At 42.5% G+C, this 13,542-nt stretch overlaps 1 protein-coding gene across 1 annotated transcript in view; it reads left to right on the forward strand.

Moving 5' to 3' along the window:
* The window catches only part of FRRS1L (ferric chelate reductase 1 like), a gene marked incomplete at its 3' end in the record, with an annotated part of 25,111 nt that extends 20,184 nt beyond the window's left edge, over positions 1 to 4,927 (forward strand). Inside the window, exon 5 of the mRNA XM_080940006.1 lies at positions 4,755 to 4,927. Within this exon, the coding sequence (XP_080796132.1) occupies positions 4,755 to 4,927 (173 nt within the window). The remainder of the gene's footprint in view (positions 1 to 4,754) is intronic.
* Positions 4,928 to 13,542: the final 8,615 nt, after the last annotated feature.

The raw sequence follows: 13,542 nt of genomic DNA on the forward strand, positions 1-13,542 counted from the left end.
GCTGTGGATAATGTCACTTCCCCTGGCAAAGCCCCCTGGTAGTTTTCCATCAAAAGCCTGAGGGCATCCTAAGGACCTTTTAGAGGTTGCTTAAATCAAGTCATCTTGTGAGCTTTCCACCTGGGCAACCCCGTGGCCTTCCACCTGTGGGCCTGACCAAGAGTGAATGGAGGTGAGTTTGGTTGGCCGTCCTGTATAGAAACCTCATTCTCTCATCTGGCTACAAGGAATTTTACCTCTCTTCCTTGCCTTTTCTTTTTCTTTGAGCCAACTGCCTATGTTGCCTATGTTGCTCAAGCTAGAGCAATCCTTAGATGACCTCTGTCTTTACTATGTGTTCAGCAGCCTTATCTGATCTCCCCTCCCCATTTCTTCCCATTGATTTAGAAAGTACACAATCTCCCCTTTGCCTTCTCCCCTTCCCACTCATTGCCACTGGGAAAAGCACTGGATGCCTCTAGTGATACCTTTCCATTCATTTGCTGCTCTCCCAGACTAACCCCACTGGATCTGCAATGGCACCTTCAATCCCTGTTTGTGTCCTAGGAATTAAGTGATATTTTAGCTTGGAGAGATGAATTCATTTCCAACAGTAAGATTGGTATCTGAAATGTTGAGTTTTTAGTACCTGTCTGCCCCATGGTAGCTGTGTAGTCTGCTATCTAAATCTGAACTTCATTTCCTTATACCTAAAGTATGGGTGATAATAATGCCTGCCTCATGCAACTGTTGACCAGTGGGTAAAGATACGTATGTGGAATTGCCTTAGCAAATTGAAAAATGCTGTACAGTAGACCCATTTTTTTTTCTTTCTTTTTTTTAAAAAAAATTTATTTATTTATTTTATGTGAGTACACTGTTGCTGCCTTCAGACACACCAGAAGAGGGCATCTGATCTTGTTAAAGATGGTTGTGAATCACCATGTGGTTGCTGGGATTTGAACTCAGGACTTTTGGTAGAGCAGTCAGTGCTCTTAACTGCTGAGCCATCTCTCCGGCCTCAGTGGTCCCATTTCATCTGTGGGAGATTTTACTGAGACTTCCAGTGTTTACATCTGCCCCTATACATAATGTATAAATTAAAATTCAGTATGAGTTTTTATGGTGATACTACTAGTAAAGCAATCATAAATAACAGTATACTGCAGTAAGTCATATAAAATGCAATTTTCTTCTCTTTTTAGAAATACCTTACTAGGCTGGATAGATGATTCAGTGGTTGAGGGCATGAACTTACTGCTCTTCCAGAGGCCATATTTAAATCCCAGCACCCACATGACAGCTCACAACTGTTTGTGACACCAAGATCTGACACCTTCGCACAGATGTGCCTGCAGGCAAAACACCAGTGCACATAAAATGAAAATAAATAAATTTAAAATTTTCTTGCTGTCTCAAACTATATTTTGACCTGTAGTTGACTACACTCATTGAAAGCAGAGAGAAACCTTGGATAATGGGGACTCATATGTTCAAAAGGTCATATGACTCTTAGAGTCTGACATCCGAGATTTGGAGGGAATCCATGTTCATCTGGGTTTGTCCCTCTGGGTTCTTTTCTCTGTGTTTCCAGACAAAACAGATCCATTCCCACCCACATGCTGGCCGCTGCTTTCTTGTTCCCTGAGAATTCTAACATCTGTGGGTTCTATTCCTGTCTCATAGAGGAATAAACGTTGGGCTAAATCTTGAAGAAATAGAAATTCTCTTTTCCTCAAGAAAGCCGTGAACTGGAGGTGACTGGCAAAGGCTAAGAGGCCAGCCAAGGACCAGTGGGCAAGGTCCGTAGGTGTAAACTCAGAGTGGACCCTGTGGGGAGGAGCATCCCTGCCAGCTGGGAGGATTTGTGTGGGAGGGGCCTGGAGCGGATGCTCAGTATGCTGTGTCTGGCAGAGATCCCAGAGAGAAAGGACTGTAAAAACCCCTACTCTGTGCAAATTAGATGGTGGTACAGACCTATACATTCAGCTGCTCTGAATTCTGAGGCAGAGGGATCACAAGTTCTAGGGTTGTTTGGGCTACAGGGTGAGTTCAAGACCAGCCTGACAAGTTTATTGAAACCCTATCTCAAAATAAAAGCAAAACTAAAGAAAGCTGGCAAACTGGAGCTGTGTAGCTCAGTGGTAGATGTTTGCCTAGCATGTTTTCGGACCTGGGTTCAAGCACTCCAAAAAACAGTGGATCTCCAATCCCAGGGAAGCCTTTCCATTGAACTCTCATGCCTCAGTTTCCTTAACCCAGGCTTAAAATTTTTTTTTTCAGGATGTCAGACATCACTAATCACCTTTACCTCAACAAGCATTTTTTTAAACATTTCTTTTTTTAAACTTTAATCAATCAATCAATCAATTAATTAATTAATTTGCATCCTGATCAGAGCTCCCCCTCCCTCTTCTCCTCCCAGGTCTTCCCCCTGCCCTCTCATCCCTCAATCCTCTCTCCTTTTCTTCTCAGAGAAGGGGAGGCCTCCCATGGATATCCACCCACCTTGGCATATCCAGTTGCAGTAGGACTAGGCTCATCTTCTCCTATTGAACCTATCAAGACTAGGCAGCCCAGTCCAAAAAGGGTTCTAAGGCAGGCAACAGAGTAAGAGACAGCCTCTGCTCCAGTTGTTAGGGGTCCCACATGAAGACCAAGCTGCACATCTGTTACATAAAGAAAACAAAAGTCTTTCTGGCCATGGTGGTACACGCCTTTAATCCCAGCATCGGGAAGGCAGAGGTGGGCAGATTTGAGTTCCAGGCTAGGCAGGGCTACACAGAAAAACCTCGTCTCAAAAAACAAACAAACAAACCAAAAACATAAGAAGAAAAAGAAAAGAACTCTTGGTTCAAGCAGTTAGTTCTCTTGACTTAATCTTGCTGGAATCTGAAACCGCAGATGTGCACCATCACACATAGCTTGAAAAACTGGCTTCTTACAATTTTTCTCCGACATTTTGCTTCTTTAGTGCTGAGGATTAAACCAGAGGCCCTCAGATGCAAGGTGTTCTCTCTGCTGCTGACCTGCGCAAGCAGTCCTTAAGCATTTTACATGCAGAATCTCCTTCAGCTGGTGACCAGGTGGAGAAAAGTCCCATCCAAGGACTTGTTATATTCATTAGTCATTCTTCCCCACTCCTCTTGAAAAACCATTGACATCTGACATGCCAGTCTCCTATGGTTAGGGAAGTCCCTTTCCCTTCCCTCCTCTTTTCTCTTCTTTCTTCTTTCCGTCATCCCTGTGATTCCATCATGTGAGTATATAGATGAGGTCAGAGTAAGATATCAAATGTCTTCCTTTCTTACACTCTGCCCATTTCCCCTATTATCTATCTATCTATCTATCTATCTATCTATCTATCTATCTATCTTTCTACCTACCTACCTACCTACATCTATCTATCTATCTATCTATCTATCTATCTATCTATCATCTGTCTCTCTATCTATATATCTATCTTTCTATCTAGCTATCTAGCTATCATCTATCCATCTGTCATCTATCTATCTATCATCTGTCTATCTCTCTATCTCTCTCTATATATCTATCTCTCTATCTCTCTCTATATATCTATCTCTCTATATCTCTATCTCTCTATCTAGCTCTCTAGCTATCATCTATCCATCTGTCATCTATCTATCTATCATCTGTCTATCTATCTAATCTAATCTATCTATCTATCTATTTTTGAAACAGGGTCTCTGAACATGGTCCTGGCTATCTTGGAACAACTCACTATGGTTCACCTGCCTCCCAATTCCTAGGATTAAAGTGCTCACCTTATTTCTCGAGATAGAATCTCTTATGGAACTAGAAACCGGTCTTTCTGGCTACACTGGCCTGCTGACCAGTGAACTCTTAGACTCTTACCTGTCTTTGCTCTCCAATACTCAGATTATGCATACATATAGCCATGCTTGGTTTTTTACATGGGTGTTGGGGATTCAAACTTAGGGCCTCATGTTCTCTTGCTTGCACAATAAACAGTCCTACTTACAGCCACCTCCCTAGCCAAAGGCTAGCTCACTCATAATAGCCCACAGGCAATGAAAGATGGCTTCCACTTCTGTGGGAGACAGGTGCTGTCCAGAGTTGCTGATCTATATCTGCAAGACTTGGGGCTTGAGGTAACTCAGTGGTAGAGCCTTTGCTTAGCATGTTTGAAGCCTTGGGTTTACTGCTGCCCTAAAAATTTGAGAATGCTGAATCAGTAATGTTTGCTGTTTCCATTAAAAATATAGCCCACCTCCTCCAAAGCTGGAGAGATTACTCAGGTTAACATCATACACTGCTATTGCAGAGAACACAAGTTCAGTTCTGAGTACCTGTATCAGGACACACACACACACACACACACACACACACACACTCACACACACTCACTCACTCACTCACAGAGAGAGAGAGAGTGTGTGTTAAAAATTAAATCTTTTTAAAAAGAGGTTTTAAATGTTAAAAAAATAAAACTACATCTTTTTTTCATATGAAATTGAGAAGTTCAAATTTCTTAGAGACAAGTAGAAATCCATTCAGTTCGTGCAAGTAAATATGAAAGCTAGCTGCTGCAGATTGGAGAGAACAGAAAGTTGTCCGATCTTGGGGTGACTGTAGATCAATGAGCGTCTTTGGGTGTAAAGATAAATGATTTCTGTGCGCTCTGTCATATGTGTGGTTGCAGAGAGTTCTATAGGCACAGCATATGCATTAGTGCTTGTGCCCTTCTGCCCTGTGCTCCTTTTGATGGGTTCTCCCTGACTTCTGTGTTAAAGGCTCCATCACTCGGCACGACATAGACTCTCCACCCGCCTCAGAGCGCGTTGTCAGTATTTACAAGTATGAAGACATTTTCATGCCGTCGGCTGCCTACCAGACCTTCTCCTCTCCATTTTGCCTGCTTCTCATTGTTGCCCTGACCTTCTACCTGCTGATGGGAACTCCTTAACCACCACTGCAAGCCACAGATGAGACAGTGAGGAAACTTCAGTATAGATTTTTCAATAACGGCCTGTATCATTTTAGCTTCTGTTATCTAAAAACAAGTCATGTTTTTAACATTTTGGGGGGGGGGGAGAGAAAAAAGAGCAAGTTTCTCTTCTAGTCAGGTAGGGTTATCAAGGCAACCCTACTTTCAGGAAGTACTTAAAACATTTGCAGACACTTCCAAATATGTTTTCTATTTGAGCTTTACAATGTTTGGGCATTGGGTTGGTAGAACTGTCAGGGTCATCATCATACCTATTGGGACTTAAACCGAGACAAAGGGTGCCTTTTGTTGACGCACATGTCTCACAGCCTTGGCTAATATGATCAGATGACATACAGGAAGGTAGAGAAAACTACATATGGAAAAGAATATCTCAGAACAGTCTTTGAGTAGTACCGCGCAAGAGGGTTACTGTGCACGTTGCTGTGGAGAACTTTACAAGATGTTGCGGTGTTTCATCAGCCTCTTGAGAACATTTCTGTGGAGCATAAATGCTTTTAGATAGCTGCACAGTTGATGGGGAGTGTGGGAGAGATTCCAGTGACAAGCAAGTGGTTTGTATTTCTCTAAAATATCTTCTCATTGAGTGTGTAGTTATGAGAAAACAGTTTTATATCCCTGCTAGGAACGATTTTAAAAAATGTGAATTGTCCTGAAGATGTAAAATTATTTTAGTGATAAAAATAGGAGAATTTTCAGTAGTTAGACTTTGCTTTCTTCTGCTGGTGTATTTGACTAATTAAGGCGTTTGTGGGTGGCTCAAGTCAGCATACATTAAGATAATTAAATACCCATTATAACAGATAAGTCATCTTACGGAAAGCAAAGTATTTTAATCATATATCAGTGTTTGTAGAGGCTGTAGACATCAGGAGCAAAAAAAATGGGGCAGGGAGCCCTAAGGTAAATTTACCAAAAGAGCTGGATACCCATTTAGTCCAAATGCTTATGCTATCAGCCTGCCAAAGGGAGAGTAGCTGTGAGCACTCACACCCCTGGTTGGTCTCTTCATGGCATTCCAGAATTCTCTGGTCTGTTCCCATTGCTTCTGAGCTGGCACCAACTCTGCAGTTGAGCAACAGCAGATTATGGTTTCTAAGGTCATCTCCGAGATTCACATCAGCGGCGAAGGTCACCCTGTGGGAAAGTGTTCAGATTCTTCTGGACTAGAGCCAAATAAAGTAAGTATTGCTACTTCGTGACACCGCCCACACCAAGTTCCAAACTCAAGATTCAAGTTGGAGGCCCCGCCTCAGCCCAATTCTCTCTTCACTCAGCCCCATGGTCTTATTCAAACGTGGCCGGTACATCAGCTTCTCAGCATTAAGGGCTGGTTTGGAAGTGAAGGTTGAGAGTATATACAAAGAAACCCAGTATTTTTATAAGCCTTATGTGTCCAATAGTCAATCTATAACTAGCAGAGCCAATAGAGACAAACTCCAGTCACCGTAGGAACAGAGTGAGAGGGTGAGCGCTGTTTCCCTTCTATATACATTTCCAGCCAAGTAACTGCTTCCCTGAGTCTTTTGACTTTGGTGACCAGTTTTGTCTATTTTTGCTTGGAGCTTTCAGAGTTATCCATGCCCTTACAGCAATATGCAAGTGATTCTACTAAGTTTTCTCTGCTTCAGGACTGCTACTTGTCCCAAGTCTGAGTGGCCCTGAGTTCTTCCAACCCGCTCTTCTCTCTCAGCTGAGCTGTCTTCCTTCTGTGGATGATGACCTCATCAAAAAGGCTCCAACTTGAATGATCTCTTCCTCCAGTTCTCTGGACTAGTTTTAGGACATACTTAAGTGTCCCTGTAGCCTACGAGGCTTCCTCAGCACACACACGTCAGGCTTTACTGAAATGGCAGGCGTTGGCTGCTAACTCCTCATGTAGGAGCTATTAGTCAGTGCTCGCCCTTATGACAGACACTACTACTTAGGAGGCATTCATCAAACGGATGGACCAAGTGACAAACCGTCTCAATGTTGTGAGTTTATTGGAGCCGGAGGAATCTCTATAGATACTTTACCTGACTAGTCAATGTTTTTATGTCCCCTCATGGTGATCAGACCATGTCTTCCAAAACATACACAACAGAATCCTTAGTGAATGCGTTGGTTTCGCCTTTCTGTGGACATCAGTTGGCATTTCCGACAATAAATCATTGTCCTGGAATAGGAATTTACGGACTAGGGATGCATCACAACAGTCAACCATCACGCCAGAGAGCTAGCCACTGACAGACCTGCTGAAGTTAAAGCCGCATAAACTCAAACTTGTTCATTCTTACCTAATGTAAGAGAAAGACCTTCATCCCTGCTCTCTCTCTCTCTTGCAGCAGGGCCTCACGGGCCTCCCCCCGCAGCCTCTTGACTCCCGGGTGCCATTATCTTGAGCACACACCACCAGATTGGACAGTACCTTTTCCTTTCTAAGATGGCATTTGTCCTAAGGAAGTCACCTGTCGATGCTTTTTGATAAAAATAGCCAAGGGAAATATGCCTGGCGGATAAATGTACACTAGCTTAATACACGTATCCAGCAAGAGGCAGCCTGGGCCAGGGGAGGTGGTATGACTTCTTCCACCTTATGCAGTCTTTCGAACTTCCATTAAATAGAACCTGCTCTCCACACACAAATCAACTGGGTGCCTTCACCTGCCTCCTAGTACTTTACAGTGAGTAGAGAATTCTTGCGACTGTGTTTGAGGAAGGAACACAACCTAAGAAAAAAGAAATGTTTTCTTTGTTATATTTAAGGTTTATTTATTTGATGCATATGACTACAGGCCAGAAGAGGACATCAGATCTCATTACAGATGGTTGTGAGCCACCATGTGGTTGCTGGGATTTGAACTCAGGACCTCTGGAAGAGCAGTCAGTGCTCTTAACCACTGAGCCATCTCTCCAGCCCCCACATTTAACTCTGTATCGCTTTATTTTCTGCTTACAATTGTTTTAGTACTCTTGTTTCTTTCTTTCCTACTTACTTACTTACCCCCCCCCTTCTCTCCCTCTCTCTTTCTTTTCAGCCCTGGGGACATACCCAAGGCCTTGTACACTGAGCTATATCTCCAGTTCATTTAGGAAATTAATGTTTTTCAAACTAATGTGTAGATTGGACACGATTGGAAGAAATGCATTAGTTACTTTTTAAACATGACCTTCTTATAGGCTTGGCCTATCTTACAACATGGAACTCCATGATCTTTTCTTGTTCCATGCTAGTTAAACACGCATTCGGATAACATTTAGAGGATGCATTCAGTTACCTCAGGTTGTTTCTTGTCCTTGAACAGATGAGGATGTTTGATAGCTGAGGGATGGATTTCCATCCCCACAGGGTCATCCTTTCTTGCCATTCACGTGTGCTGTCTATATTCTGGATGCTGTCTTGCGTGACATTAGCACTGAGGTGGAATGGCATTCTTAGTTCTAGCCCAGGATTTCTTATAATCTTCCAAAGGGCCAGGCTGTGAATCCTCTGACTTTGAACTTGGGTGGTAGCTGTTCTACTCAGCCACAGGCAGCTCAAAAAGGAGCAAACATGGCTGCACATTAGTAAAACTTCTGAAATTCGAAGTTCATACGCTTTACAGATACCAAAACTTCATACACTTAAATTTCAAAAAGCTACTGGAAATGAAAAATATATATATATATATTTTTTTTAGTTTACAGGCTGAACAAAAACAGAAAGTAGGCTGAGCTGGGCTGGGCTTGTGGACTCTGGTTTTCCACAGTGGCTTTAGTCATGGGCATGTTTCACTAGTAACATTGTTATCTGGTTGTAAAACTAACGTTGGGAAATAATTTGTTTAAAAATGATTTGTAGTTGGTTTGCTGCTATAAATGAATAACATGGTGACATTCTTGCACATTTATGCTACATTGTGTCTCCTGGAGTTTGGCACCAAAGAGGTAACATTGAAGAACCAATCTGGGTTAGGGACAGCTTTGTTTTGCCTGAGATCTGGCAGTCATGAACATGTCCCACTGTAGAGCTACCCTTTTGGTGAACATTTCTATGCTTTAGAGTAATTTATTTCCATGTAGAGATTTTTTTAAAAAATTATCATAAGGGCATGAGAGTATTTTATACATGTGACACCTAAATCTCATATAATAAGCCAGCATACTAGTCACATGCTGAGGTGACTGTAGTTGACTATTTTACACCCATATTCTCCAAGCATCTGCATATTTGTGAACATGTTGATTATTTTCTGTGTTCTTATATGTATATACACTTTGTACATATGTGACAGATGGGAGTGTATTTATATGTAAACATGCACTCAAGCGAGTACCTGCACACAGGCACACCATTAACAGTTATTGTCAGGGTTGGTTCTTCTTCTGATCTCCTGTATACTTTTAAACCCAGAGATAAAACATTGTGTGTGTTACAAGCATATTTACTCTTGAGTTTTTGGTAATTTAGTTAATAGAAAGGATTCCCGGATCTTTTATTAAACCTTGGCTCATCTATTTAACATTATATAAATTAAGAACCTATATGCATTGTTGCTTAATTTAACTTCTCTGTATGAGTAACTAGCATGTTACATGGCAGCCTAAACATGTTTTCAATTGCATTACTTTTCTTATTCTATTTTATTATCCAGTGAGCAACTTGTGTAGTTTCAAGTTGGGTTTCCTTGTGTCTCTATTCAACAGATGACTGGCATATGATTTTCTTTTCCTGAAAATAGTAGTTAGGGAAATAAGAGCTTAAATATGTCTGGCAATGGAAAACATTTAAATCTAGCCGGGGTGGGGTGGGGTGGGGGTGACGTGTTCTATTTACGAATACACCAACGGCCGGGTATTTTCAGTTTTCTCTCAAATATTTGCGATTAGGTGAGTAACCGCTCAGTCTGATCCTTCAGGAGTGTAATCATTCTCTAAGTTTGCTGACTGCTCAGTGGGTGTGGCACTCAACCAGGTCATTAGACTCTGCTGCTTCATCGACTAGGATGCCCTGACCCTCAGCCCTGGAAGAGCTTGCAGCTTCTCCACATACCTTAGTCCCACTGACGCATCTACATGCTGGAACAGCCTGGCCCCACAAGCACTAATGCAGTTCTTCTGAGACTGTCTACAAAATACTATTTTGTTAAAACTATGCCTTTAAATAGACAATGATGGGTTATATTTGTTTTATAAAAAGCTGTGTACCTAATGTTCAATTGTGATTGATTTTGAGATTATATATAAATGTATATTTATAAACCTGTCTTATGTGGATTTTTACTCTAAGAAGTGTGGCACATTACTAATAAAGATATGGTTTCTATTTATGTAAAGTCGTTGTAACAACACTCTTAACTGCTACCTGAATGATTGCTCCGTTTCTTGGCCACCATACATACTTTTATCTTTAGAATATTAAGTTATACTCAGAATATATTAACTAGGATGGAACCTCAAAAACATAAACTTTCAACATAATTTGAAATTCTTCCTGTTGATGTAATTAAAGCTAGTTTATAATTCCTTATTGCTTTGCTCTGGCACACTTTTTAAATTTTTCTACCTTTTTTGTTTGTGTGTTATTTACTAAGAAAATGTTTTCTTTCTCCATTCCTCCTGAATCCTGATAGAGCTTGGGAAAGATGGCAACCTGTCTTGTCTGACAAAGAAGAAAGCTGTGTTGCTGAAGTCACATTAAAGTCCCCAAAACAATATGTAAAAATTCATTCAGGAAAGGCTTCAGTTTGACACCTTATCAAGCAGTAAATGGCGGTCTATATTCCCATTTCAAGTGTATCAGCCATTTTATTGCATATATCTGGCTTTAAGACTTTTAATTTAAAAGTCCTTACTGGCACACTAAAGCTTAGTATCACTGAAGAACAAGTAGAGGGGTTGGTGAGATGGTTCAGTGGTTAGTGCCCAGCCTGCCATGCCTCATGACCTGAGTGTGGTCCTCAGAGGCCACTTGGTACAAGGAGAGAACAAACTCCCACAAGTCGTTCTCGGACTTAAATGTACTTGCACATGTGCACACACACTAAGTAATTAAATGTGGCTTAAAAGGGAAGAATAGGTGGAGCTTAGCTGTAGAGGCTAGCAAGTCTTGAGGAGGAAGAGAAATGGCAGGCAGCTGAGCTCCTGATTCTACTGGGACTGACTGAGAAGATCCAGTGGCTAATGTGCTGCAGAGAAGCTCCTGTGTCATCGAAACCCAGAGCTGTGGGGTGGGGAGTGGCTCACCTTCCTCCAGAGTTTGCAACCAGGAAAGCAGCCGGGGATACTGAGGGCGAGTTAAGATATAAGTGGACTGAATGTGTCCCCTTAGTATTTCTATGCCGAAGCTATAATATCCACTGTGACAGCCCGAGGACACCCAGTGTGACTGACCAGGTGGTGGGGAAGCCTTTGTGCTGTCAGCGTCCTTATATGAAGAGACGAGAAGACCATTGTCAGAACTTGATCATCCTGGTTCCTTGGTCCCAGACCTCCTAGCTTCTATGCCTATTTGCGCCAGCTAGTCAAAAGTGATTTGGGAGGGCACCCCAAACCGACAAAGACAAGCAGGCAGAGGATAAGAGGGATCTCAAAGAAAGGAGAGGACAATGTAAGGAGAAAGATCGACAGGCTGTGGGCTGGTCGGCCCCATCTGCACTTGACAAGCTACTCGTCTGCCACAGATTTCTACAAAGGCAGTCAGTTACAAACAACACGCGTCTTGCCTCACTGTTCTGGTAGCCAGAGATCTCCGCTGTAGCTAGGTGTTGGCAGGGAGTGTTTCTTCCGGAGGCTTCATACCGGAAGCTTTCTCTTTTGGTTTCTCCCAGTTGTTCATAGCTGCCAGCCTTCCTTAGTCTGTCATTCCAATGGTGGTCTGAGCTGTGCCTCGATGGGATGGCAATTAACCACAATTGCAAAGTGCTTTCTGCCATGGTGGGTCACACTCCGTCCACGTTGGAGGCTTTAGGGCCCAGATCCTAAGACTGAAAATAAAGTGCACGGCGAAGAGTAGGGAGAGGAAGTAGGGAGAGCCAGTGCCGGGTCACAAAGACCTCGCAAGTGTAGTGATGTGCTCAGATGCCCTTATGTAGGAAAAAGAGGCTTGGAAAGAGGTCAGTTGGGGGTCTTAAGAGATGACATTGACTGTATCATGTGGATCGTAGTGCATGCATGAAGGAAAGTCGAGAGGCGGAAGCAACGCCATCATAGTGCTGGATGCACAACTGTGCAGTGCATAGAGTTGGAAGCATAAGGGTTAACTTCATCTGTAAGTGAGCGGTTCCATTTAGCTGGCTGAGATGGCACCTGTAGTCTCAACAGTAAGGAGGATGAAGCTGGAGATCCTGAGTTGGAGTTGAGCGGAGCCATTACCAAGACACTATGTAGACAAGCAAACAGACCCACAAACAAACAAATACACATGATAACTTTAGCAATAAAAATAGATTAGTCTGGTCATTTGGAACACACCCACCATCTTCTGCTTTCAGAGTCGCAGGGGAAGGCTGGGTATTTATGCCACTGGGTAGCCTCAATCTTTGTGTGTTGTAGGGCACACAACCACGGAAGGGATGGATGGCCCAGCATTTGAAATCCTGATCCCTAATGTTCAAATGCCAACTATTTCAGAGAAAAATGTCAGTCATTCCTCTGAAGCCAGGGAGCCACCAGGTATATGGTCATTCTGTTTCTGAACATCTAGTTTCTAACATCTAGTCCATGGTTTTATTTTCTTTCTTCCTTCCTTCCTTCCTTCCTTCCTCCCTCCCTCCCTCCCTCCCTCCCTCCCTTCCTTCCTTCCTCTCTTTCTTTCTTTCTCCCCCCCACCCTCTTTCTTTCATTTGTTTTATTAAGACAGGGGTTCTCTGTGTGATAGCCCTAGCTGTCCTGACTTGCTTTGTAAACCAGGCTGGACTTGAACTCACAGAGATCCACCTTCCTCTGCCTCCTGAGTGCTGGGACAATATATATATATATATATATATATATATATATATATATATATTTAATCACAGACTTCGGCTTCCAATTCTCCTCACCTACTTCCCCCCAAAGGAAGGAGAGAGAAAAACTACATCATTCATTCATTCATCCTTCCCTACCCCACCCTCATCCCCACCCCCAAATTAAAAACAAAACTGGGCTGGAGAGATGACTCAGCAGTTCAGAGCACTTACTGCTGTGGCTCCTCCCAGCTCATTTAGCCTGCTTTCTTAAGTAGCACTCTTCCAAGGCCTCTGCTCTAGTTCCTGATTCCAGGTTTCTGTCCTGATGTCCCTCCATATTGGCCTGTCATATGAAATAAAACCCTTTTCTCCCCAAGTTGCTTCTGGTCATGTGTTTACCACATCAATAGAAAACTACAGTAGAACAATGAGAAGGAACTCGGCAGTTGATTAGTAATGTCTGCTGTGGGCAGTCTGTGCCTTGTATTTAGCACTGATTTACAGTAATTGTTCTTAAAGACATTGTGTCGACTATTCTAATATCACTATTTGGATTTCTATCACAAGGTAATCGTTATAATTGGGTCATTTCATGGAAATCAGAGGTTATGAAAGGTGACAGAACCATTTTCTTGCTGTTCAACCTTGGATGAGTTGACTTAA

Source organism: Micromys minutus, assembly GCF_963924665.1.
Source record: "Micromys minutus genome assembly, chromosome: 28".
Taxonomy (NCBI): Eukaryota; Metazoa; Chordata; class Mammalia; order Rodentia; family Muridae; genus Micromys; species Micromys minutus.